The 26,803-nt window shown below is 48.7% G+C and overlaps 1 protein-coding gene across 1 annotated transcript in view; it reads left to right on the top strand.

Moving 5' to 3' along the window:
* ACAP3 (ArfGAP with coiled-coil, ankyrin repeat and PH domains 3) overlaps positions 1-26,220 on the top strand; it is a 66,683-nt gene extending 40,463 nt beyond the window's left edge. The window contains exons 5-24 of the mRNA XM_061351522.1: positions 4,901-4,959; positions 6,419-6,602; positions 7,190-7,234; positions 7,668-7,763; positions 8,081-8,155; positions 8,640-8,651; positions 15,904-16,016; positions 18,047-18,098; positions 18,557-18,657; positions 18,737-18,848; positions 19,376-19,584; positions 19,848-19,917; positions 20,048-20,142; positions 20,506-20,720; positions 21,303-21,407; positions 24,454-24,546; positions 24,697-24,917; positions 25,066-25,175; positions 25,532-25,642; positions 25,747-26,220. Of these exons, the coding sequence (XP_061207506.1) occupies positions 4,901-4,959; positions 6,419-6,602; positions 7,190-7,234; positions 7,668-7,763; positions 8,081-8,155; positions 8,640-8,651; positions 15,904-16,016; positions 18,047-18,098; positions 18,557-18,657; positions 18,737-18,848; positions 19,376-19,584; positions 19,848-19,917; positions 20,048-20,142; positions 20,506-20,720; positions 21,303-21,407; positions 24,454-24,546; positions 24,697-24,917; positions 25,066-25,175; positions 25,532-25,642; positions 25,747-25,894 (2,226 nt within the window). The 3' untranslated portion in view covers positions 25,895-26,220. The remainder of the gene's footprint in view (positions 1-4,900; positions 4,960-6,418; positions 6,603-7,189; positions 7,235-7,667; positions 7,764-8,080; positions 8,156-8,639; positions 8,652-15,903; positions 16,017-18,046; positions 18,099-18,556; positions 18,658-18,736; positions 18,849-19,375; positions 19,585-19,847; positions 19,918-20,047; positions 20,143-20,505; positions 20,721-21,302; positions 21,408-24,453; positions 24,547-24,696; positions 24,918-25,065; positions 25,176-25,531; positions 25,643-25,746) is intronic.
* Positions 26,221-26,803: the final 583 nt, after the last annotated feature.

The following is a 26,803-nucleotide window of genomic DNA, read 5'->3' as shown; positions in this document are numbered from 1 at the left end:
TTGGGGGGACCACCTGCGTTATCTGACATCATTTGGGAAGGGTCCAGGGGCATCATTTGTGGATGCAGAATGACCAGCTGACAAGGGAGATGCTTTCTATCATCTCATGGCTTCATAGTTTTGGCTATTGTGCTCTAGTGCAGTGATGTTATACTAGTCTAACAGACTTCAGTGAGCTGCTGCTCTCGAAGTTTGGTACCAGTCTAGCAGTTACCACGAGCTCAGTGCTGCAGTTGGGGTTTCAGAAAGACCAGGTTTTGTCAGTGTCTGGAATATCTTAGGATGTCTCCTTTCTAGTTAGGGGACAGAATCAACTTCAGTTAACTTCTCAGGGGCAGGAACAAATGTCCTTTGACCTAAGCACAAACTGGAGCTCTTGAGCTTTTTGTGACCAACTCAACTTCAACATGGTTCAGAAGCTAAGCTTAGACTGTTGACATCTGATATGTGTGATAGGAGTACTCCTGTCATCTTGTTTTCCAGAGCACAAATCCTCAAGTGGGCTGTATTACAGAGGCATCACAGATGGAATGCTCTTCATGGGTGGCATTTATCTGGTGGGCCATTGCTCAAGAGATGAAGGACTGAATCATGTAGCCAGACAGCAATAAAAGTCATTTAAGCATCTCCTGCCAAACAGAGGATGTTTGAATTCTGCCTGGACCTCCTGCCCCTTGGGTTACTGTATTCAGCTGCTAGAAGCTGCAGTGAAAGAGAAACATCCTGTAGGAATATGAAGTCAGGGAAAAATGTACAGCATGCTGTCACTGTTGAGGTTTAGTTGTTTGACAAGTGCGGTGGTATTTGTATGCTCTTTCTAGAGCTGTGTCAGGCACACACTGGACAGATATGCCATAGAATGAGTGAGAACCCAGGTCTTGGATAGCCTCTTTGCAACTGTGCAGCAGGGCAGGTAGCTGAAGAGAAGAGGAAGAGGTGAGGTGAGACTTCCAAAGCCTAAAAGTGTTTGAGAAGGAGCCATCTTTGGGGAGCAGGGTGCCTGACAAGGTTATGGATGATCCTCTTCTGCAGACCAGGGAGGGGGTTACTTTTGTTCCCCAGCAGATGCTGAGAGGTAGCTGATGGAATCCCATGTGGGCAGTGCTGTAGCTGCCTCCTTCTCTCACAGACACGTTGCAGTGCCCCTGTTTTGGGACAGGATTCCTGAGAGCAGATAAAAGGATCAAGCTCTGACTCCCAGGCCACCAGACAACCAACCCTCATTTAAACTCAGCACAAACCAGTCCCCAGACTGTGTCAGGGGCGGTGGGAATGAGGCCTCCAGACTGGCCATAAGGGAGATAAGCACAGAGATGTGACTCATCCAGCTCATGGCTGCGTGGTGGAGCTGGACAAGGGGGAGCTGCTGCTGTCCATGTGTCAGGCAGCTGCAGAGGAAGCTCCACACCCTCTATGTCACATCTGGAGCTAGCTCTTGCAGGAGGGTTGATGTGCTTAATGAACTTCATCCCATCTCAGTATGGTTTTTAGTGCACTAATAGACCATAACGGCCTGACGCGCTTCACCTGGGGCCTCCATGCATCCCCTCCACCCATGGGTGGGCCCAGGCACATTTAAGCTCCACCCCAGGACCTTTAGTCTTGGCTTGAGCTGTGCTGTAGCAGCACAGGTCTCTAGCTCAGCTACAGCCATGCCCAACTTGATCTTGGTTCTTGGTGGAACCAGTCTACCATCTCTGAACCAGCCCTGTTTTCTTGCTGTGGTGGGGTGGAGCCTTGGCTGGTGAAGCCCATGTCCTGCCTGCTGCATTATCCCTCCTCAAGTCCTGATCCAAGGGCCTCTGCTGCTCCCAGCCAAAATCCCACTGCAAATGCTGTTCACAGACTCATAGTTAGGGCTGGAAAGGACCTTTAGATCATCCAGTTCTGTTGCCTGCTTTCAATCTCTACTCGAGCACTATTCCCATGTGCAGTGGTGGTGCCCTACTTCTGAGCTTCATGGATGTAAGTGCTGAGAGAAGCAGTTCACAGCCAGGTAATCTCACTTATTTTTAGCTTCTGCTTTGCTTTGGAGCCTGGTGGGATCTCTTCTCTTGTAAGCTCTTGTGGGACTGTAGCAATGGCATCCCTTTGTTCTCTCTGATGTATCTTGAATTTTAGGCTTGTGCTTTGAGAATTAATATCCTGGCTGCTCATCTTGCTTGCGTTTCTTGGGGGTATGAAATTCCTGTCAAACACAGGTTTGGATTTATCCTGTTGCCACAAAAGCCCATGGTGGGAAAGGGCAATGTAGGGCTTAGCCTTTTGCTGCTGGGTGAGAGCTGTGCTTAACTCCCTTCTTCCACGTTGACCCTCCTCAGGCCCAGATGTGTGTGAGTCATGGGCTGGGCTTCCCATGTCTTGGTGGAAGCTGAGAGGGTGGGGTGATATTTGGTCTGGAAAAATCTGACAACAAAGAGTTTGTTCCAAGTATGTCTGGGAAAGGGGAGGAATCCAAGGGATGACTTCAGGTTTGAAACTGTAGCTCTTGAAACTCCTTAATTTGTGTTGAAAATGGAATGGAGGACCCACCTCAACATATTCCCCTGGTGCTCCTGCCTGGCAAAATTAATGCAGAAGCAATCAAAGCAGTGCTGGTATCATAGGATGCTTCTCAGCAAAGATGCTGCTGGCAAGAAAGGCTTACTTATTACCTGGTATCCCTTCACAAACCACTTGGCAATCCTTGCCACATGTGAATCAATGCAGACTAGAAGGAAGGGCATCCTCACAGTAATTGGGCTCAGTGCATGGATAACAGGAGCAGGGGAGAAGAGTAATGACAGAGCAGGAGGTGGATGTATATGTGTATATATATATATGTATGTGTATATATATAGAGAGAGATATAGCCTAACTTCTTCATTTGTGCAGTTTTCCTGTTTGGATACAGACACATTTAAATTAAACTTCCCCATAGCAGTGTCCTCGTACCACAGGCCTAGGAATACTGCTTATGTGATCACCTCCATTCCCTCTCAGTAAGCAGCTTCAGTAAGAAGCATTACCCATAGGCCTCAAGCTGAGGAAGCCCAGTTCCTTTGATTTTTATGTATCCTGGAGTTTGTTCTTCCCTGGAATGTCCCAGGACACTTGTCTGCAGTCCTGAGTATGGCATAATGGTGTCCCTTCCTTTCCCTGATGGAAATGTGTCCTGATGGAAACCAATGATGGAAGCTTTCCAGATGTGGGTGCAGGTGGGAACCAGATGGCTTTCTTACTGCCTGCCTATCCTTGCATGGTATCAAGCGTTGCTTTGGGAAGCAGCTCCATGGGAACAGTTGCAGGCCAGTGCCTCTTGGAGTCTTGTTGGAGAGAGTGAATGGATGCCAAGAGCAGTAAATAATTTACACTGGTAAAAACACAACACTGGGTGGTCTTGGTTTTCTTTCCTTCCCCTTTGCATTGCATCTGTTCATATTTAGAGGCTCTTCATGGCTGTTTATACTCAGCTGGTCCTGGCAGGTCCCTTGCTTTCTCCTTGGCTGCAGCAATACACATGATGAGTGTGTTGGAGGCTCTGCAGCCAACGCTGCTGCTTCTATGCAGAGTGCTTTGCATTCTGCTTGGGGTGCTACATCTGGGCAGTGTCTGCTTACCTCCTAGCAGGAGGTGTTAGGTAGCGAGGATGTCTGTTCAGGCTGGGAATGCCAATGGCAGACTGGTTTGTGTTGGAAGGGACCTTAAAGCTCATCCAGCTTCAACCCCTGCCACAGGCAGGGACCCCTTCCACTGGAGCAGCTTGCTCCAAGCCCCTGTGTCCAACCTGGCCTTGAGCACTGCCAGGGATGGGGCAGCCACAGCTTCTCTGGGCAACCCAATCACCAGGGGGAAGGTGTTCTTAGTTCTGTTCTTTATCACACTATCCTCTTTTTAATTGGCAGTTAATTAAATCAGTATTCTCCAAGTTAAGTCTGTTTTGCCTGTGATTGTAATGTGAGAGATCTCCCTGTACGTACCTCAACCCATGAACTTTCTCATTTTGTTTTCTCCCTTGTCTTGCTGAGGAGGTGTAGTCAGTGCCTTGGTGGGTACCTGCGAGCCAGACGAGCTTCACCCACCACTTCCTCAGAAAAAGCTGCTGATTTAGGCAGTGCCAGCTCTTTTGCAGTGTAAAGACCCTGAGAGAAGAAACTCCTGCCCCTTGGATGATGTGTACTTCCTGCTGCAGTTGCTATGTGGTCTGGGAGCATCTGCCCATCTGGTCCCCATTAGCCAGAGTGCTGTGTCATCCCGATGCATGTCTGAAATATGGAGTTATTTGTGATCATGCCTGTCAGAGATGGATGGGAGGGAGCCGAGCAGGCACCACTGTTCGGCATCAGGCAGAGGGTAGGGGAAGAGCATCTTTTAAAGGAAGGTGGGGAGGGCTGGAGAAGAGATGGGCAGAGAGTGTAGAGTAATGAAAGGGCTTGGGACCATTGTTTTTGTGAAGGATAAATAGGAGAGTAAAATGTAAAAGACTCGTAAGAACTCGGTCTCTCTTTATACCATGTGCTTGGACCTCTGATGTTCACCAGCATGCTGCTGGCGGGGATGTACCGTCAGCGGCGGTTCCTGTGGCTAGCCCTAAGCGGTGCAGTGCTGAGATGACAGTGCCCTCCTCTGGCAGAACGAGGAATTCCAGACAGGAGGCGGTTCAAAGCGGAGACTATGGGTGCAACTGCTCCCTCTTATGTTGATGGCACAGGTCTCTGCTATTCAGAGCCTTGGCACAGGCTGTGGATCCTGCAGCACGGGGATTCTGTGCTTGTAAGGGAGTGCTGAACACCACCAAGCCCTGGAGTAATGCTGAGTCCTTCACACTGAAGCTCCTGAAGTGTGCTCATGGATTTTCTGGCTCCTCAGTCTTTCCTGTTACAAAACCATTTGATGTTCTCTGCCTTCTCTTCTCTTGCAGATCCTCTTTGACCAGGCTCAGAGGTCAGTCCGGCAGCAGCTGCACAATTTTGTCAAAGAGTGAGTACTTGGCCCATCAGTTTGGGCTTCAGCTTCTTGAGCTTCCATTGCCCCTGTCCTGTGTGCACTGGAAACAGGACTGTGACCTCTGCACAAGTGCTGAAGCTTGGGGCAGAAGAGACACTGAAGGGCAGAGGAAAGGATCTGGTTTGTGTGCTGTCATCTTGCAATCATTTGGTTGCTGTGTTGTCACCCAGATGTCTTTGTCCTGTTCCCAGCTCCTAGTTAAAGCTGGATATTGGGCATAGCTCCAGATCAGAGCATCATCATGAAGTTCACCTGCAAAACTGATCCTCTAGGTCAGACGTATCCCACAGTTCAGATCCCTGCAGAGTAGCACCAGTTCTATATCTTAGTTATGTTCAGTGCAGAGTTTCCTTAGTGCAAGCTTGCAGAAGGAAGGAACTTTGCTCCCAAATGACTCTGTGGTCCCGTAGAATCATTCTGTTCTTAGCTCCCCATGCATCGTGTTTAGTTGCTCAAAATTACAGCAGCCCTGCTCTTCTGGAGTAACCTGAGCACTTGTCAGATGACGGGAAAGCCTTTCTTTCTGTAGAGGGAGCAGCTATCATCACTGTGCCTTCAGCTTGGAGCTTGAGTTATTTGCTAATGAAAAGCAAGTTTACAGTGGTGTGAGTAATACAGAGTATTGGTATTAAGGATGTTGACTTGCACGTGGCAAGGCTGAGGTGCAGAAGAAGTGGGCCCAGGTTGTTAAATGGATGGGGACAGTGTGTTCCTTGGATCATGGCTCCTGCCAGGCTGTCCCTGCCGCATTGACTTGCTTCCTCTGAGTGCCTCTTTCCCTGGGGCAGGTACCGGGTGCAGCAGAGATCCCAGTGTGTGAATATGGGTCAGAGAGGCAGGAGAGGCTTCAGCTCAGCAGGAGCTGGTTGCCATGGGAACTGGGAATTGTGCATCCCTCGGCAGCTGGGTGTGTTGGTGGAGGAGGGAGTCACTGCCTGACCCCCCCCTCCTTCCTCATCCCCATCTTCTTGCCTCGTGCTCACCCTACCCCTGCTTTCTCTATAATCATTTCTCTGATGAGCTCAGATTTAATCTGCTTAAGGCTGGCAGTCAGGAGGGGGATTTTCACCTTCCTTTTGGGTCTGTCATCCTCCCAGCATCTTTGCAACTTACTCTTTTTTTGCTCTTATACTGCTCAACCTCTGTGCTTGCAGGCCCGGTGCTTTGATGCCTGCATTGCTCTTGCCCTTGGTCCAATATCTTTCCTTACAAACTCTGTAAAGATTAAAGACTGTCTGGAGTTAATCTGGAGTCAGTCCAGCTGAACACAGGGGAGCTTGGTGGGCTGGGTTAGGATCCCAATGGCATGTGGAGCAGGATCTTGATGATCACAGTGTACCTGATTGCACCCCTCCATATATTGCTGGTATCAGCAAGATCCTGGTTGCTTTTTAGCAATGATTCTCACCACCTCATCTTCTCTGGGTTCCAGTGATGTCCGGAAGTTCAAGGAAACCAAGAAGCAGTTTGACAAGGTGCGGGAGGACATGGAGATTTCCCTGGTGAAGAATGCCCAGGCACCTCGGCACAAGCCCCATGAAGTGGAGGAAGCAACAGGCACCTTGACCATAACCAGAAAGTGTTTCCGACATCTGGCTCTAGACTATGTGTTGCAGGTTGGTGTCTGACCGGATCTCCTAGTCCAGGGCAAGACATCAGAGGGAAATAGCTAAACAATCTCCTGGACCACTATGAGTACAAGTACACACATCTTTACATGTACACAGACCCAGATGTTTGCCCTTAAGGACATGTTCTACATGTAGGAGCATGCAGAGAACACTTGACAGTATTGTGTTTGGTCCCTCACTTTCAGTAGTTTCATGACACTGTTTGCCAGCCTCTCTGGAGAGTTATAAAGATCAAAGCAGCTAATGACATGCGGAAGAGCCTCCCCTCTCTTACACCACTTATGACATCCTTTGGCTGTTCCAAGCAGATGTGATCAGCTACAGAACTCACAGCCCCACCAGTGAAGGTCCTTTCATCCCATCACAGCTTGCTCTTTATGTCATAAAGACAGGCTGGGTTATGCCTCAAGGCAGCTCAAAGAACCTTGGGACCTACTGCAGCACAGGGCTTTGCTGTCCTTGAATAGTTTGTGGTTTGCTACTAGGGGTATTGCAGCAAGTTGTTCATACTTAGATCTCCGTGCCAGACTGATGCTGCTGGTTCTGAGAGTCTTCTCTTCATTCCTTCACAGATCAACGTCCTGCAGGCCAAGAAGAAGTTTGAGATCCTGGATGCGGTAAGGGCTCTCTGTGTTCTCTGTGGCTGCTCTCAGTGACTCAATGAAAGGCAGCCCTCTCCATTTCAGGTTGCATGGGTCGACATACCGACTCCTCAGTCTGCCCTGGAGATGCTGTCTGGGACTGCTCTGGGGGCTGCAGGTATGCCAACAAGAGGGGAGAATGAAGGACCAGCAAGATACTCCACAGGCCAGGCTTAGAGGGGACTTTCAGGGGTGAAGGACACTGCTTTTAGTGCTTTGTGCTCACAACAGGGTTACCTGACAGTGTGGATTTGTGAGAGGAAGAAAGGAGAAGAGGGAGAGGCATCTAATAGATAGATTGCTTTGGGAAAGGAAAGGTTTAGACCTTGAAAAGACTTGTGTGTGGGTGATAAGGATACTCACTTTGTCCCAGAACCTGTTCTGACCTTGCTGTTGTTTCCCTCCCCAGATGCTGTCCTTCATGCATGCCCAGTACACCTTCTTCCAGCAGGGCTACAGTCTTCTCCATGAACTGGATCCCTACATGAAGAAACTAGCCACAGAGGTGAGGGGACAGGGAATACATTGATTCAATCTGTTTGTACCCCTTCACCCTGGAAGGACTTACTCTTTCCTATTCAGCTGCCATACGTGGTAATCTGGGAGTGGTCAGAGCATCATGCTGCTTGGGTGTTGGATGAGCCATCCTGCACTATGGGGTGGCAGCCAAGAGCCATGGTTACTTTCAGTGCACACCCAAACACAGCCTTTCCCTGCTTCTGGGGACTTATGGTGTTAGAGCTGATGTGATCCCGAAGCAGGGATAGACAGCAGCTTGTAAACCTTCTTGACTTTTATACCTGATGTTCTCCCTGCCTTTAGCTGGACCAGCTGGTGATTGATTCTGCAGTGGAGAAGAGGGAGATGGAGCACAAGCATGCACTGATACAGCAGAGGGTGAGTCTTTGGGCTGCAGCTTGGTGCAAGCAGCACTTGTTTCCATCAGTGTGGTTCTCTGGATCACAGTGGCAACTGCCATCTGATGAGGGGTCTTGATGGGCTAGTTCTTCACAGCAGTAGCATTTGTGACATGACATGGCTACAGCCTTGAGCAGCATGACTTTGGAAAGCTCTATTCCATGGGGACTCAAGGAACAGAGCTGCTGTGGCTGAGCAAGGGGTTGTTCTCAGCTGAGCTATGCTACCCCACTGTGTGTCTTCTCACCTGCTGTAACTGGAATTAACCACCATGAACTAACAAAACAATAGGATTTATTATCAAACAAGTCTGAGCCTTCAGTAAGGAGGCATCTGTGGTTAATGTGGGCTCTGATTTTCTGACCATTTATCTGGGAATGATCCCAAATCTGAAGTTTGCAGAAACATAACTATTGTTTTTTCCTTTTTCTTCTCTCCATGGATTGCTGACCTGCCCCTGCAGACCCTCCTGCAGGTGAGTACCCATATGTATTTCCTTCTTCTGTGCTAAAACAAGATTCCCATCCCATTTACTCTGTGGTGGCCAGTCTTGACTCAGAGCTCAGTATTGCAGTGGCAGCAGTACTTGGCTGGCACTTAACGCATGTTTGGTACTTAAGGAGCCTTTGAGGACCATGGTCTGGTGGGAGGTGAACTGGATGCACAGGCTCATAACAGAAGCTGATGGTGGACTTTAAACATACACGTTCATGCTCTGTGGGCACAGTAAGAGTGGATTTCGGAGAGCCCTGAGGAATAGCTGTTCATGAACCAAGCTCTGAGCAGGAACCACTAATGAATCTGTATCTGTCAGGCACTTGTGTGGATCAATAACTGTCAGCAACAGGAGTGTAAGTGGCTGTTGTTTTCTTTCTAATGCTCTCTCAAAAATGTCATAACCCATGAGATGGAAATGTAACCGGATTTGAAAGCTAATGACAGACATTCCCTGTGAATCAGCCTGTGCAAATGCTCCCTTAGGTTAAGTGTTCCGAGGGAGGGGTAAAGCCATTTGTGATCTCTCAGCTCCCCTGGGACTTTGCTGGAGTGATGACTTCATTCAAGGGAACATGGAAAATCTCTCTAGTGTAGTGCATCAGTTAAATCTCTTTATGTGGCTTTGACTGGACTAGCAGGGAATGAAGCAGAGGTCAGGCTCCAAGAGGGAAAAGAGCAATTAGTCTTCATCAGGGTACATATGCATAGAGCTGTGACTCTCTGTGTGCATAAGCTTGGAGGAGAGCTGAACATCCCTACTGCTATTTAGGATTTAAAGCTTCCTGCCTGGAAATGTTAGGCTGCTTTTGAGCTACCCTGAGTCACTGTTGCTCCCCCCTTTGCAATGGAGCATGGCACTCTGCAGCTGGTGAGCATCTCACACACAGTTGAATCTGTCTTCATGCTGAGCCCAGAACACTGTCTGGTCTCTTGGAGATTTAGTTGTGCTTAATTGAAGTGTGGTGGCAGAAATATCCATTTTTCCTCAACACAGGGATTTCCCAGGCAGCCTGCTAAGGCAGGACAGGAAAGGAGGGAATCCAGGTTAAACATAATACCTTTGGAACTGTTCTTGGGGAGGGGATGCTGTGCAGATTCTGAAGACAGGGAGTTAAACTGTCCTTGGGCAGCTTTGTGAGGCCTGGAGGGCAGCCTCCTAAGAACCAAATTCACAAGGAAGGGGGGTGTTGCGTTTTATTTAATTACTCTTTCAATTAAATTTACTAGGAAAGAAAAACTCAGCACAAATCTTGACTATTTCCTTCGATACTCTCATTTTGATGCCTTTTTCCTATGCCAGTCTTTCCCCCTCTTCGCTAATGGAACATCTGCCACCTTCAGGGCAGTTTCCTAGGACAGATGTCAGTTCAAGCTGTCATTTTAAGTGCTGCCCAGCTCCAAAACCTTAAAGATCTCCATTTGCAGCTTCACACTTCATATGAAATAATGCTCACTTATACAAAAGTGTTCTAATAAATCAGCAAGAGGAAAAGAAGAGCCTCAGTCTTTATGAGCTACATTAAATATTTGAGTTCTCCTCTTGTTGTGCAAAGGGAGAGGATCTTCAGCATGAAGATGCCTTTCTTCAGCCTGTGTGTGGGATGTCTGTGTGCAAGGACATTTCTGCAAAGGCTGAGGAAATAGTCCTGTAGCTTCCCACATTTCTCTTGTGTCTTAAACTAAACTGTCTTAAACCACATGTGTAATGAGCTTATACATTTTTATGTGGGTTTAGTTGCTTTAAATGGATGCACAAAGACATGCAGAACCTGGTGTAGGTTGGACCACTCAGGAGACAAAAATCTGGAGGGTTTAGCACTGGAACACAGTTTTTCCCAGTGGGAAATGGGTAGAGAAATGGTAACATATAAAGCTGTCCTGCCTTGCAGATTCTGAACCCTATCACTGCACCACAGCTGAGAGTGGAAGAGGACAGGGCTCTATAAAAGCTCCTTTGCATCCTCACACCTATTCCGTGGTCTGGCGTAGTGAGGAAGCAATTGTGCTTCTGTTGCCCTTTTGCATGGGGTGGATGCAGTGCCAAGGCAGAGCTCTCTGCCTCATTTAGTCCAGCTGGTAGATAACAAACCAGGGGCCATATGGCACTTCAGCACCCTGATTTCTGTGGAGCTGGGATGGAATTGCTGGCCAAAGAGTGGCTCTGCTCCAGGAAGCTGGGGGAAGCAGCCCCTGCTAAAGGCAGACAAGCCTGGCTCTGTTCAGGTCAGGGAGGCATTCGGTGAGCATCTTCCTGTCAACTTTGCTCTGTGTTGCCTGGCTTCTCCTGCTCCCTCTGTGCCTCTGTGGCAGCTGTATGATAATCAGCCCTTGCTCTAAGCTGATTGCCAGTGAATAGAGGCGAGGAGGGGGTAGGCAGGTGGTCCCCAGGGGCTAGCAGACTTCCTTTGCCTGGTGCCCCTTGCTTTGACAGGAGCCAGTGGCAGAGCTTACAGCTTCCCAAAAAGGAGTAGGAGGGGTAAAGGAGAAAGGGCTGAAAAAGAAATCCCTCCTTCCCTGTCAGCCCACGGTGCTTAGCAGAGATGCTGCTCTAGAGAGCGAAGAGAGAGGACACACAGAGCTGCTCCCTGCTCTCTAGGCAAGAGCAGCAAAACCTCCCTTGGAGCTGGCAGCATGAAGATCTTCAGCAGACTTGAATACCTCCTGGTAAGGAGACTGCTGCAGGGTTGGCTTGACTTGGGGAGGAAGTTTAGAGGGCACTTTTCCCTGGGGGAGCAAGGATTGTGCCTGTAGGACAGTGCTTGCTGACCCGAAAGCTTTATTACTGCAGGAGAGCAAATGTGTTTGGTTCTGTTTTGGGTTGGAAATGCTCTGGGGCAGGGCACAGATCTCTGTGCATCATTTGGCATTAGGAAATTCAAGAAGCAAAAGGTCTGTAAATGGGATTTGGCCAGAATGGATCAAAGCTGTCTGCACAGAATGGGAGTGGAGGTGGTGGAGCCCTCCTCCAAATTCCATCTGCCTCTGAGTGTCTTGGGTTCTACACAGTGTATACACAGAGGTAAAAATAGCCAGAGAAAAGCTTGAAATATATTCAGGCACCAGAAGTGAACAGAATGTGCGTGCCCCAGTGTTTGTGTGGGAGAGGGTGTGAGCATCTTTAAGGTATGTAATGTATTCAATATAAGAGAAGATAATTCAGTCTTCTCTTTAGAATCAAATAGTCAAACTAGTCACATACAGTTTTTAACTCGCCTCCAGGAGAAGATCTTTTCAATGCATGGGTGGATACATGATGTTGTTAGAGTGTGCTTAATATTATTGTTCAATACTCAGCATCATTGGTTACTTAAGAGGGCAGTTTTGGGTAAAAGCCTGTCTTCTATGAGGAGCAGTGTGTATTGCATGTGTTGTGCTTATCCTAAATGGTATTGATTGAATCTAAAATAACATGGAGGTTTGATAGTAAGATACATTTCTGCCTACCTGGACTGAACTGATTCACTGGTCAGGATTGCCTAGTTGCGATAGTGTTTTCTATGAGCAGAAATCAGAACATTGTACAGAAAAGGGCAGTGTCATTATTTCCATGTTGAACTGGTACACTGAGGGAGTGATGCTGTGGCTTTTCAGGTAGGGCCATTGCCGTAGTGGATGCATTTTAAAGAGGTTTGAGAAAGTTTTGGTATTTTAGAGAGAGGTTTTGTGTGCTCTTACCCAGATTGGGATAGGAATGGATTTATAAACCAGACCTTCCTCCTCCCATGGTGCTTAGGCAGTGCTCCTTACCCAGAACAGGATTCCAGGGTGATGAGGGGCATCTTCTCTCTTCATAATAAATCTGCTCTCTGAACCTGAGGGCTGTTTAATTTCATCAGCCATTTTCTCTGCCCAAAATGCTTCACAGGAGCAATGGGAAGAGCTTGTCTGGCCTCTGCAGTGCAAGCGTGTGTGGAGATGGGCAGGGAGTTCTTAACCGAGTGGTCTGTGAAGCAGCCTTCAAATAGGGGTTTTCTTGTTTCTTCTTCCATGGGTCTGTCTGTGCCTGTGCTGGGCTTTTCCTTTCCGTTTTCTGGGTTGAAAGCATCCACATTAATGTCCTTTTCCACATCCCAATGGATGTGTCTCTTGGAATGTGTTACTTCATTGTTGCCTCAGCAGCATTTGGCATGCTCCCCTTGAAACCATTGCGAGATCATGTCCAGAAGAATAGCAGTTCCCAGGCAGCCCTGTGTGTAAACTTGGAGTGACAGGCCCGGGAAGGGAAGGGGACAGTGAGACAAGGTTGCTGTGATCCACTGGAAGGGAAGCAGATGATGGCAGAGATCTGGTTTCTCATTCTGGAAGACATCCCATTTATTACACCAATGTGTGATCCAACATGTCACTGCTGTTGCTAAACATGCTGTAGCCAAAGCCATCCACATCCCAATCCCAGGCAGCCTTTTCCATGTCAAGTGTTCTCCCTGTTACAGAGACAATGAGGTGCTAAATACAGACTTAATAAATCAGTCCAAACTCATGTAGAGCTGACTTGCCTACTCTGTGTACACTACAGTGATGGGAAGGATTCAGGAAAAGGTAGTTTATTAAAATCCTGCATTAAAAACTCATGTATGGCAGGGAATGGAAAAAGAGGGGACAAGACAAAGCCTATGTGTGTCCTCTCCTACCCTGCTGTAGCCACTTCAACACCATTGGCAAGATGATCTCCTCACACAGTTTCTAAGCTAGCTTTGGCCTGGAATTGGGTGTCAACACATGTTCTTTATTTCCAGAAGTCTGTCCTCTCATCACAACCACTGATAGGGAAGTTCCCTGCATGGGCTGCAGCAGGAAGATGTGCTCAGGAATCCAGTGTTTAAGCCCATAGTTTAAGCTTGTTCTGGTGGGCTGGAAGTTTCACAGTTTCCCTTGCTATGATTTTGCCTTTCAGCTGCCTGAGCTGCCTCTGTACATCTCCCTTTTGGCCTTGGCCTGAGAAAGGAAAGGAAAGGAAAGAAGAAAGGAAAACTGCTTCTGATTAAGGGAATAACTGCTAGATTTCTTTCACTCTCCCCCCCCCTTCAATAACTTACTAGCAAAGGCTTTAGGTCCTTCCAAGCAGAGTGTAATGAAATGAAACAAAGTGCCTCTGAGGATCAGACTGCCACAAGCCTCAGGGATAAGAAGCAGACAGGTCCTTATCCCTTGGATCTCTCCCTTGATTTCTACCTACTTTACAAATCCAGCTTACAGCTCTGGTCAATGTGTTGTGCCCTCAACTGCCCTTCAGTACTTACTGTTGAGAGCAGTGGAGTTGCTCAGGAGTTACACCAGCAGACACATGAGCAGAGTTTGGCCTGGGGATGTTTCCTGACCAATGAGAGAACAAGGAAGAGAAATAGCTTCAAAGTAATGTGAACACAAGCCATTCTTCCCAGCAGTGTTTCTGTGTTTGGCCATCATCCAGATGCCTCTCTGTCATCTTAGCTATGCACGTGCTTGGTGGTTTGTGTATGATTTCCTATAACTGGGCTTGATGCATGTTAAGGTCCTTCCCAAGGTAAGGAACAACTCGATGTGCCTTCAGATGTTCTGCTGTAGCCATTTACTTTGTAGAGGTGTAATACAATACAGACTCAATGAGGTTAACTTCACACCTGGCTTGACTCCACTGGTTTGTAGTGGATTTACTCTAGTGACGCATATGGCCCATCTGTTTCCTCTGCACTCATCAGCAGTCTGTCCTTACCATCACACTGCTTGAGTAGATGAGGACAGCTGAGGAAGTCAGGTGTTTTTATGTAGATCCCCCCCCCCCCTTATTTTCACGTCTTTACAAAGTAAGGCACAGCTTAAGAAGGTCATTTTAAGAAGGGTTTTGCCCTACACTTGCTGTGTGTTTTTCAGCAAGGCCCAGGGTTTTTGACTGTTTGCATTATTTATTACACATCTCTCATCAAATGTATAGAATTGTCACTTTGGAGCAGCCCTATAAAAATCCCATGTTCAAATACCTACGAGTTAGAGGAAAATTCCCTCTGGGCTCTCTTTGCAGCGTGTACATGAAAGACATCTGCAGAGGAGGACCCCCCCTGGGATTCACCCTCTTCCAGCAAAGAAATTTAGGGCTGAGCAGAACTCTTAATTGGGTGCCTTACAGCAGTTTCTAGTGTGTAATTGGGCATCCTGCTGGCTTTCCAGGGAATGACTCAGTCCTGTCCCATTACATCTCCTTCTGTATCAGCTTTATTCTTACTATGACACCTCCCAGGCAAGCTTGCATCTCTGAGCATGAAAATAACTCATCTTAATGAGAGTGAAGTGCATGTTGCTTAGCAACACAGCATCACTGGGGTCTTCTGTGCTGAGCTAGGAAAGGTACTTAACGGGGCTGTTTTCACTGCACTGTTGTGTCTTTGGACCACAAAGTATGGGGGGAATATTTGCACTCAACAGAGAGGGAGCTGTGGGTAGAATGAACCACTGGAGTGGGATCAGTGTGCAAACAGACAGTGTGCCTTCGTTCCCCAGGTTAGAGGGGAAAGTCATTTGGCTTTCCTGACCTAGTTTCCCTTGGGAAGGAGGCAGACCGTGGCCCAGGGAGCAGGATGCTGTGTTTTGTGAGAGCAGCTGCTATTCTCTGTGCTCTGTGTCTTGCTCAGCAGCTGTCAGAATCCATGAGATCTGCCTGATGAATCAGTGCCAAACCTGACAAATCAGCTCTGACTGGTAGCAAAGCATAGAGAATTGAATGAGCACAGATTGGAGATGGCACATGATGATAGCTAAGGAAAAGGGAATTGATAAGTCTTCCTTCCAGAAATCACCATGCCTGTTTTCCCTGTGTGAAAAGGGGTTTGTTCTGTTCCTGGCCATTTGCAGAACAGAGAAGTGGCAGAAGAACTGCTAATTCAGCTAGTGAAAAGCACTTCTATTGCTATATTTCCCATTTCAAACTGCCCCAAATACTGGGAATTTTTAGCCCTCACTATTATGAGCAACCTGCCTTTCTCCTCATGAGCTACCAGAGCAGAGAAATACAGCATGTATTTGCTTTAGGCAAAAAATAGGGTCACATAAGCTTACTGGAATGAGAATAGCTCGTGACTGCTATTCATGGCTGCAGCCCACTAAAGCATAGGGATATGGTGTGGCAGACAGCTCTGCCTGAACCTTAGGATTTTACATAGATGTTTTTCTCTTCTTCATCTTTTTACTGAGCTCATCTTCATCTTGGTCCTGCAGAGTGCAGTCCTGTTAGAGTCTCAGTCTCCTTCTGTTTGCAGGACTTCTCCTATGATGACTCGAAGGTGGAGTTTAATGTTGATGCCCCAAATGGAGTGGTGATGGAAGGCTACCTCTTCAAGAGAGCTAGCAATGCTTTCAAAACATGGAATCGGTGAGTAATAACTCATATTCCATTTGATATTTGGGCTGAGACTTTTGAACACAACTAATACTGCCTGCAGAGGAGCACTCTTCACTTCTAGGAGCATCATAACAACTGTTGTTACCACTGGAAAGATTCTAAGCTGTATATTCCTCTTGAGGCTGCATCATAGAATGAGCCAGCTCATGTTCTGCATCTTAGTAAATGCCAGGGAATTAAAACCCCAGGAGTGCTTCCTACAATGGAAGAATGACCAGGTTCCATGCAGGGAAGATAAGGCACAGTCAGCTCAGGTCTTGCCCTAGGAAAGCTATGCATGTATAACAACTAAGAGAAATACCCTAACACAGCAAGACATGCCATGAGAATCAAACCTGTCTCTTCTGAAACAGGGAGATACGTGAGAGTGGAGACACCAACTGTGCTGCTGGGAGCTGGGAACTGGCTTTCAGTGCCCTGATCCTGCTCTTAATAATCCAAAGTGTTTCATCATTGGGAATGCCATGTGCTGCCTGCACTAGTCAGGAGTGTCTGCAGCTGCCAGAGACCTTGGGGAAGTGGAAGCAAAGATTTCATGTTCTAGCCTCAGTTGGTATTTATGTGTTTAGCTTCCCTTGAGAGAGTCAATGGGTTTCATACATGGCTGTGCAAAAGGATTCAAGCCCTTCCCATGAGTTTCTAATGCACGAGATCAATGCCTTTTTGACCTACATTTCCTGCTCTCACATAACAGGGACATGATACAATATTAATAAGTCTTTTACTTGCCTATGAGGTACATTCAGAGTATGTTGGGTTAATAACCAGACCTGTGCTTGACTTTTGTGATAGAGAGGAATGGTTCCTCCCTGTATCCTCCTACATCCCAGTCATACACAGTCTGTAGCCTCCCCACAGCCATCTCTGTCTCCTCAGACCCACCCACTCTTACCCATATCTGCCTGCATCTGAGCTATTCACGGCTCCTGCAGCCCACTCATCACCTTCTCACTGTCACTTAGCTACTCAGTGTTTGTGCCTCCCCCTCCTGTGAGCAGGAGGAGGCAGGAGAAAAGAACAGCAAAATCCACAGTTTGGGATATTGGGCTGGGAGCCAGCACCAGGCAGAAATACACGCTCTGGTGTGGCCTCCAAGTACCTGTATTTTCCCATTTCTCCCCAAACGTGTCAAATCCTTTTGTTGTCTTTTATCTGTTTAATATTTCAGCAGTGGCAGAGAGAACCCTGTCTCATCTCATTTTCCCAGGGAGCCTAGTTCATTTGCAAACAGAATGTGTAGTACATGCCCTAGATAACACCCTGCTGCAAGCCTCTGACTCTCTATGCTCAGGTATTCCAGTACCTTCTTCCTAAAGCTTAGAGATGGTGATGGTTTCCATTGCCCTCCATGAAGGTTTGCTACATTTTAGGCTGTATCTTGGAATGAGGAAATGACCTGGGGGTTTGGATTAAGACACCAGAGAATTATCTCTGCTGTCAGCATCACATGGACCTTCTGTCGCTTGTATTTTAATGGAAAGCTGCTAGCTGGTGATTTGTTTCCTCCTAAGAAGGTAGACTTCCTTCACACATACCTGCCTGTAGAGGAAACAGGAGCTTTGGCACTGTTTGACCAGCTTCCACAGTAAATGTCAATGTACCCACTGAGCACATATGGAAGTATGCCCTAACCAGTGCAATGTGTCTCACAGGCACTGGATTTACTGCCTGCCCCAGTGTGCAAACAGAAATCATAGGGAGTAACGTGGGACTGCCCTACTCCTCTGTTTCTCCCTGTCTTTCCTTCCTTCTTGCTATCCACTGATGTATCTAGAACAGTTGCCATCATAGCATCCTGATGCCAGGAGTCATTCCCTAAGGCTGGAAACCCTTTCTCGTTCTCTGAGGGAGGGCACTGGAGAAGTGTGAGCTCTTCTTGTGATGTTACTTTCCAGCTCCTTGAGATAAATCACACCCTTAAGATGGAGAGATACCTGCTCTGGCAGAACAACCTGCTAGTACTGTTCAATTCTGATGTCTGTCTGTCTGTCTTCCCTCAGGAGGTGGTTCTCCATACAGAACAGTCAGCTGGTGTACCAGAAAAAGCTAAAGGTCAGTGAGGCTGCCCCAGATGACACTGGCAGATTAGCCAGCTTGTCTGGTATCCTGCTTTGCTGAGGACTTCCAACCATGGAGGGGGAGTGGAGTGGAAGGAGTGGGGAGGGGAATTGCATCAGAGGGATGGGAAGCCTCTTCAGGCATTTCATGCTCCAGAGTTAGACTGTGCTGAGATCTCAGTGGCAGCAGATGGTGTATGTGGCATCCTAAATACCCCTGTCAGCAGAGGAAGTTGAAGTCCCCACTAAGCCTGCTGCTTCAGGTGCATGTTGTCCCATTCTGTGTAACCCCTTCCTATTGCCCTGGAGTTATGCAGTGGTGGGCTGGCTCTGCTCTTCTGGACTCAGCATGTGCTAAGCCAGCAGGATTTGGGAAGGAGTTTTCTGAGAGGCCTGATTGTGTCCTACACAGATTGAGGGAGCCAACAAAGCCACCTCTTCTCACCCTTTCAGGATGTCCTCACAGTCGTGGTGGAAGACCTGCGGCTCTGTACTGTCAAGCCATGTGAAGACATCGAGAGGAGGTTTTGCTTTGAGGTCGTCTCACCTACCAAGTAAGTCTATGGCATGGCTGTGCTGAGGAGGTGGAACCCTGTCCTTTTTCCCTTTCCAACTCATTTCCTTCCTTCCCAGGAGCTGCATGCTGCAGGCTGACTCGGAGAAGCTGCGTCAGGCCTGGATCCAGGCTGTGCAAGCGAGCATCGCTTCTGCTTACCGGGAGAGTCCTGACAGCTACTATATTGAAGTGAGTGAGAGGGTCATGAAAGATCCATAGTTGTACCTCAGAACCCTGATAGTGCCCTTTTGGGCTGTGGCAGGTCCCGTGTGTCTATGGGGACTGTTGGGAAATACTTCTGCCCTCAAGGAAGGGAGCTGATGTCAGCATGAACTCAAAGGCAACGGTTATTTACCAGGAAAGCCAAGCTTGTAAAGCTGGTCTGGGGGAAAGGCAAGGCTTTAAATCAGTGTCCTGACATCTTCACTTTCTTGCCATCACTGTGGATTGATGTTCCCCTAGGAATTATGTTCCCCTGGGAAGAGCTTGCTCCCTAGCTGGGACAAGTGCAAGCAATGCACAGTGACAGCAGGGGTTTGCATGCTGCCATAGCAGAGATGGGGTAATAATAGACATTAATGAGGCTTTACCTGTTCCTTTCCTGGACTGGCCTTAGTTTGTTCTTCAGGTAATGCTTCCTATCAGTGCCTCTGCTATGCAAAGGTCTGGTTTGTTCCAGTCCTCTGCAGAATCCTAGATCCCTTTTTTCCCTGCAGAGACTGGACCGGACTGCTTCCCCATCAACCAGCAGCATTGATTCCGCTACCGACTCCCGGGAGCGCAGTGTGAAAGGAGAATCCATCCTACAGAGAGTGCAGAGCATTCCTGGGAATGACCAGTGCTGTGACTGTGGTCAGCCAGATCCTCGCTGGGCCAGTATCAACCTGGGCATTCTGCTGTGCATCGAGTGCTCTGGGATCCACAGGTACTGTGGGCATGTGTGCTGCCAGACAGGCATGGATTACAAGCTCCTGGAAAGACAGTGGAGCCTGAATTATAACTGATCATAATGTTGGTACAGATAGATCCAGAAGTGATGCACATCTGTGTATGCATATGCATAAAACTCTGCTATAACTAAATCTGCATAGATAAATACATCAGAACTGGATTGATCTTGTTCATCTTATGATGCATGGGAAGTTCTGTTTTGAGGCCATTTCAGTTTTCTTCCTTTTGGATAAATAGGAGCCTGGGTGTTCACTGCTCCAAGGTCCGATCTCTCACACTGGACTCCTGGGAGCCAGAGCTGCTGAAGGTGAGTGTTGGATTTTAACAAGAGATAGATAAATGGTGGACATGGAGGGAGACTTACTTGGTGGCAAGCTAGATTAGAGGGAATTTAGCTCCTCATCTGAGGATTTCATTCATTCCCTGTTCTATTGCAGCTGATGTGTGAGCTGGGGAACAGCACCATGAATCAGATCTATGAGGCACAGTGTGAAGAGTTGGGTCTTAAGAAGCCAACATCAGGGAGCTCCAGGTGAGTCCAGTCCCTCTGTTTCTAGCCTGAGCTTCACTCTCAGAAAGGTCAGTGGGACATTACCATTACTGAAACGTACTTGGGAACCAGGGCTTGCTGGGTTTCCCCTTGGTCTGAGACCATGCAAACACATGTACTGAAGCATGTGGCGTTGCCTTTAGAATCACAGAATAGTTATGGTCGGGAAGGACCTTAAGCTCATCCAGTTCCAGCCCCGTACCATGGGCAGGGACACCTCACACTGGACCATGTCACCCAAGGCTCTGCCCAACCTGGCCTTGAACACTGCCAGGGATGAAGTGTTTAGGTTTGCTTCAGCTGAATGGTGATGCTGTGCCCAGCTTTATGCTGCTCTCCTCTTAGGCAGGACAAGGAAGCCTGGATCAAAGTGAAGTACGTGGAGAAGAAATTCCTCAAGAAGCTGCCAAATGGGGAGGCACTAACAGAGAACGAGCGGAAACCCCGGCGCTGGTGCGTGAAGAAGTGCCAGAGGAACAACAGCACCACCAAAGCACCCACAGCTCGCAGGAAGTACCGCCACGAAGCAGGCAATGCATCACCAGCCATGTTGTCCTCAGGTGGGAACCCCCTTCTGCCTGCTCCCCATGCAGAGCATGGCCTGTGTGTATACAGCTGCCCTTACAACACTGGGGGGCCCTGGCTTTAGGACCTGCAAGCCTGCCAGAGGTAGAAGCACAATGCTGTTGCACAAACTGTGTTGACATGGGTCTTTAGAACCACTTCTTACCATTTTCCATCTGTTTAAGGAGGTTTTTGTGGCTAAAGGAAGAGATGATTACACTAAGGGTATCCAGCATAGGGTGATACATATATATATGAGCATATATATGCTGCTTTGTGCATTTTCTTTTGTATCCCAGCTTCCTGCTTTGTAATAAGTTTCAAATCCTTTGATTTTTACCTGGTGTGTAAGAGAGGCCATGCTTCTGGCTGCTCAGGATGCTCTGGGATGACTTGGTCTGCAGCGTATCACCTGTGCTCACCTCTTTGCTGTATTTTGACAATGGTGTACATGGGCATGAGTGTGGCACTGGAGCCTGGGTTGCATTGGATGTGCAAGCTCAGCTTGTGTAAATACAGCTGCAGAGCTCTCACTTGCATGTTATGAACCGTGTATTTCCTATCTGTGTGTGGAACAGCAGCTACGCTGGAGAGGAAGTTCCGCCGAGATTCCCTCTTCTGCCCTGACGAGCTGGACTCTCTCTTCTCCTACTTTGACACCGGTGCTGGCTCCGGCCCACGTAGTAAGTACAAAGAAAGTACCCCTGCTCCTGGCACCCTTCACCTCCAGCTCTGCCAGGGCACGTGCATTGCACCAGACCTAAGGGAAGGTGTCAGCCTCACTGGAGAGAGGGTAACTATGGCAGAGGAGTGATGGGGAGTTAGTTACACCAACTCCAACCCATTGCTCTGTTGTTAATACCCAGTCAGTCCCTGGTGTTTGCATTCTGATGGGATTTTTTTCCCAACATCTTTTGCATTCCATCAGCTTTTTTTTTTTTTTTCCCTGGTTTTTATTTTGGCTTTTAATTTTTTTCCTCCTTTTTTTTTTAACAAGTCCTGCTCAGGACAGTTTTTGTGTTTGTGCCGATGAACTCCCCTCATGTTCCGTCCACCTTCCTCTAGGTGCCAGCCACATCTCTATGCAGCATCCGCTAGCAGCTGGCCCATGGAGTGGCAGTGGCATTGGTCCCGGTGGGAGCGGTACGCCGTTCCTCCTGGACGGAGGTAAGGTGACGCTCTGGCAGCTAGCAGCAAAAGAGACACCCAGATTTTCCTGTTCCAAACCAAGCTTCAGAAGCAGTTTTGTGTTTTCTTTCAGCCAAATGATTGGAACCCGTACACGGAATCATGGGATTGTCAGTCCCTTGTGGGAAAGACAGCCTGGTTGGCTTTTGAAAGGCAGGAAAGCTTCCTAGGGTTTCCTACATAGACTGGTTTGGGTTGGAAAAGACCTTAAGGTCATCAGTTCCAGATGGGGCAGCCACAGCTTGTCTGGGCAACCTGTGCCAGGGCCTCATCACTCACAGGGAAGAGCTTCTTCCTTATATCTAACCTAAGTCTCCCCTGTTTAAGTCTGAACCCATCACCCCTTGTCCTATCATTACAGTCCCTGATGAAGAGTCCCTCTCCAGCATCCCTGTGGCCCACTTCAGTCACTGGAAGCTGCTCTCAGTCCTTCATGCAGCTTCCCTTCTCCAGGCTGAACAGGCCCAGTGTTCTCAGCCTGTCTCATATGGGAGGTGCTCCAGGGCCTGATCATCCTCCTGGCCCTCCTCCATGTCCTTATGCTGGGGACGCCAGAACTGTTCAGAGTGCTCCAAGTGGGGTCTCACTTGGACAAAGACCTTACTTGACTCAGCAGTGAAGTTACTACATCTTAAAGGATCAGCTGTCCCTCAGATGAGATAAAGGATCCAATCCCCTGCAGATGGGATCTCATGGCAAATAGGAAGTGAGAAGTGCTTACTTCAAATGCCCCACATCTTCACGGAGCAGTCCTGTGGTCCATTATCATACCTAGCTGAGGAGTGGTAACTTCCCACCTACCAGCTCAGTTGCTTGTTATTGTATGAGCTTCTGAGAAATGCTTAGGGTCCTGAGTCAGCACGGCAGAAAATGAGAGGCTTTCCTACAAGTACATGTTATCTCTCGACATCAAGAAGATGATGCTCCAGTGCTTGTCTGAATCAGTGCCCTATGGGCTCTTCCAGTCTCAAGGAATTTAGGGTTATTAGCCAACAGAAACAGTACTTGGGGGATGCAAGACCTCAGAGTTGCTCCACAGCCTTGTAGAAGAAAATGGGAATTTATCACTGATTCAGTGGGAACAGACCCGGGAATTTGATGTATTAATGTTTGTGTGATGGGAGCCAGACCCTTTCTTGCTTGGATGTAGCTCTAGACTTGTTGGAGTCACTCTTTATTGTCCTGCCAGTGGAGAGCACAATCTCACCAAGCACCGTGCTTCCTTTCTGCAACAACCAGCAGTGGCTTTCCTGACAGCAAATCCAATGGGTGCCGCTTCAAACCTTCCCTGTTGTAGCTTCAGTATCTCCTCTGGCTGTTGAGCAGTGCTGAAGGGTTACTTGTGAGCCAGAATATCAGGACCATTGATTTAGATGATATTCTTTACCTGGGTCCTAGCTGTAGCTGCTTGAAGATCTCAGCAGCCAGCCTTTGAGGTGAAGGTGTCTTGTTCTGCTTCTTTCAAGGCTCGGATCCTTAGCTCTTGCAGCCTTCCGTGCTGTTTCCCCTTTGCTCTTTGCAAGGAGTACTCAGCTCATACTTTAGGAACTCTGTCAGCTTGTTTTCATCCCTAATCACAAGGGGTTAAGGGTAGGTCTTGGGGTAGATGAGGGGGACTTGGCCTCTTGGTTTGTGGGAGGACAGACACCCCCAGCCCTTACAGTCATTGGGAAGTTAAAAGCAGGAAGAAGCTGAATCCAGACGGAGTTCCCAAGAGGTCCAGGCATCCCCTGGAGCAGAGGGGATGTGCCATCCATGCTCCCACCGGAGCAGTTCCTGCCTTCCTGTCATTTTCTTGCCTGCTTTTGAGTGCAAGCTGTAAAGGTACCAAGTTTCTCTGCCACTGACACATTGTGTGTCCTTGGGCAAATGGCTTCATTTCTTCCTGACTCCATTTCTTGTCTTGTAACACCCATCAGCTAAGCAGGGAAGGTGGGAAGCACAGTAGGGAACGGGAGGGGACGTCTGTGAAGGTGAATGAGCCAATGGACAATGCTTTAGGAGTTTGGCCTGGAGATACACAATGTTGATGAGGTTTGCCCCAGTTGTGGTCAGTAATCTGTCACAAGAGCAATGCGTTGGCAAGTGACAACTGCAGAGCTCCGGGGAGAGCATGGATAGAGTAGAAACTGAGATTGCCAGTGGTGAAAGCAGAGGGATGCCTGTTTGCTTCTGACACTGCATAACCCGCTGCAAAGCTGTCTCTGCTGCTGCTCTGCTCCAGTCGACGTCACGGCGTCCCTCATGGATTGCAGCAGGGGCTGTCCTCAGCAGTCCAAAGTGCCATGGCAGTGTTGGAGCATCCCTGCATGAAGGGCAGCGTGGGGACACGGACACCATAAGGCTTTGCCCTTTTTCCTTGGGCAGTGTTACTGAGTGGGGCTAATGGGATAGCAGTCCCCCTCTCCCTCGCTGCAGTGCCCGGTGCAGTGTGTGTGTGACGTTCTGCGCAGCCCTTTCCCCCTGTGGTCTCAGCTGTGCCCGGGACTGGAATGCCAGGGTATTAAAATGGGCTTGGTTTGTCTTCTGTTGGCCCTGCAGGTCTGAGCAGTGACAGTGGGCTTGGAGGGAGCACAGATGGCAGCACGGACATCCTGGTGTTTGGCTCTGTGGTGGACAGCGTGACAGAGGAAGGTGGGTGTCACAGGCCACAGGTGTGGGGAGGCAGCTAATGCTGTGAATGCTATGGCAGGATGGATGGTCAGGGCAAGAACAACAGGGAACAGAAGAAACTGGAACTATGAAGCTGTGGGATCATCTCTTTCTATCCTTTACTCTCCTTAGAGTGCGAGGTGTCAGAGGAGTCGAGTGGCGAAGCAGAGATTGAACAAGAAGCATCAGATTTGGAGGACCTGAGGGAGCTGCATCCTGGTTTGTTGATGTACAAGGCAGCACGAGCCCGAAACCTGCCTCTCATGGCAGAAGCACTTGCAAATGGGGCTGAGATCAACTGGGTGAACGATGAAGATGAGAACAAAACCCCTCTGATTCAAGCTGTGATGGGGGTGCGTTGTGCTAGTGGCTGGGAATGGGAGGTCTGGACTCTAGTTCAGAGTGCACTGACCATGGCCAGCTTACAGCCTGGTACGTGCCCCTGTATCCTCTCAGTACTGCTGGCTGAATTAGGTTAGAAACCCCCCTTTCTCTTGGCAGGGCTCCTTGATAGCCTGTGAATTCCTGCTGCAGAATGGGGCAGATGTTAACCAAAGAGATACCCGAGGCCGAGCTCCCTTGCACCATGCCACATACCTGGGGCACACTGGGTAAGTTCTTTTGCACGTTGCTGTGATGTGCTCCATCACCCCTGGATTGAGGTACAGCCTTAACACTGGGAGCCATGGGGTGAGGTGGGCAGGGGAGCTGGGGTTTGGTGACTTGGTTATTGCAAACCATGCCCTTCTGGTTATCTGTAAGGATATTTGTCCCCATATTGATGGACAGGGGTAACTGGGCTGCTGTACAGCCACTCCTTTCTCCGTGCCAGTGCAGCATGTCCTGATTTAGAGCAAGACAAGTGAAGCTGTATCTGCCTAGAGAAGGACAGTGCCCTCTGCCTGGGGCAGGGTGGGCTGGGGGAGCTGGAATTGTGCTCTGATGGTCTTCTCTTCCCCTTGTGCAGTCAGGTCTGCTTGTTCCTCAAGCGAGGAGCAAACCAGCACGCGGTGGATGGCGATGGGCAGGACCCGCTCAGCATTGCAGTCCAGGCAGCCAACGCAGACATAGTCACCTTGTAAGTGCAGCCAGGACTTGGCAGTGCGTGTGCAGAGCAACGCTGCCTGTAAATGGCCATGGGGAGGAGTAACCAAACCCCTCTCCCTTGTGCTTTCTCTCTAGGCTGCGTCTGGCTCGGATGAATGAGGAAATGCGGGAAGCAGAGGGGCCCTTTGGACAACCAGGTCAATATCCCAGCAACAGCCCTACTGAGCTGCAGTACAGGAAGTGTATACAGGAGTTCATCAGCCTTAATATAGATGAGTGTTAGTGACAACTCCCCCACCTCCCCTTCGCTGTCTTGAAGTTGGGCTGAACTTGTAGAAGCCCTGAGAAGCCCCATCCTTGGTATCTTGGTGTTTCTTGCAGATTGGTCTGTTTTTGATGCCTGCACTTATAGGTTGAGATGCACGCAGGAAGGAAAAGGGATCTTTCCTCTTAGCGTTAAGGTCTCATGCTTGACTACTGGATGGTTGATTTTTGTATAGGAGACTCCTAGGGCATAACCACAGACCATGGCACATGGACGTGAGTGTGTGGGAAGTGTGGGAGGTGAGTTTAGCATTTAAAACAAAGACAAGAAAAGGAAACCCTCTGTCACCAACGATACAATCAGACCTCTCTCTGCGTCGGCGTGGTTCCCATGCACTGAGCTCTCATCTGAACAGCCTGGGAGGGGTTCTGACGTGGAGCCCTCTGGCCTGGCAGCGTGACCAGCACCCTGCCAGCTTGCAAAGCTAAAGAGGACCTCGAAGTCAGGACCAGGCTGTTTTGAGGGGCAGAGAGAGATTTGCTCCAGAAGGCACAACGGAAGGGGTAGGATTGAGAGCGATGGCTCCTCACCTCGATTGCTCTCAGGACTATACCAGCCACGCTCCCCTTGTTTTGCCTGTGGTGGTTAGCTGGTCAAAGCCATAGCTCACCTGCTTCCAGGGCCAAGGTGCAACCTGCATGTAGGGTTATGGAAGCAGCAGTGCTAATCAGTTGAGGCTGGGAGAAGCTTGTCGCTGGCGATGGGCTTTGTCAGGGAAGAGAAGCCACGTCCAGCTCCCACTGCCTGAACGAGTGGCTGCACGATGCAATTGGACTTTGGTTCAGTTTGTTTCCTGCTCCCTTCAGGTTTCTGACTTAGCATCTCTGTGAAGGAGACTTCGACTTGCATGCACCCATCCCTCTGTGC

Source organism: Neopsephotus bourkii, unplaced genomic scaffold (assembly GCF_033783945.1).
Source record: "Neopsephotus bourkii isolate Nb327-2 ecotype Australia unplaced genomic scaffold, CSIRO-AGI_Nbou_v1 NB_593, whole genome shotgun sequence".
NCBI lineage: Eukaryota > Metazoa > Chordata > Aves > Psittaciformes > Psittacidae > Neopsephotus > Neopsephotus bourkii.
This window is presented reverse-complemented; position numbering and strand designations above follow the sequence as displayed.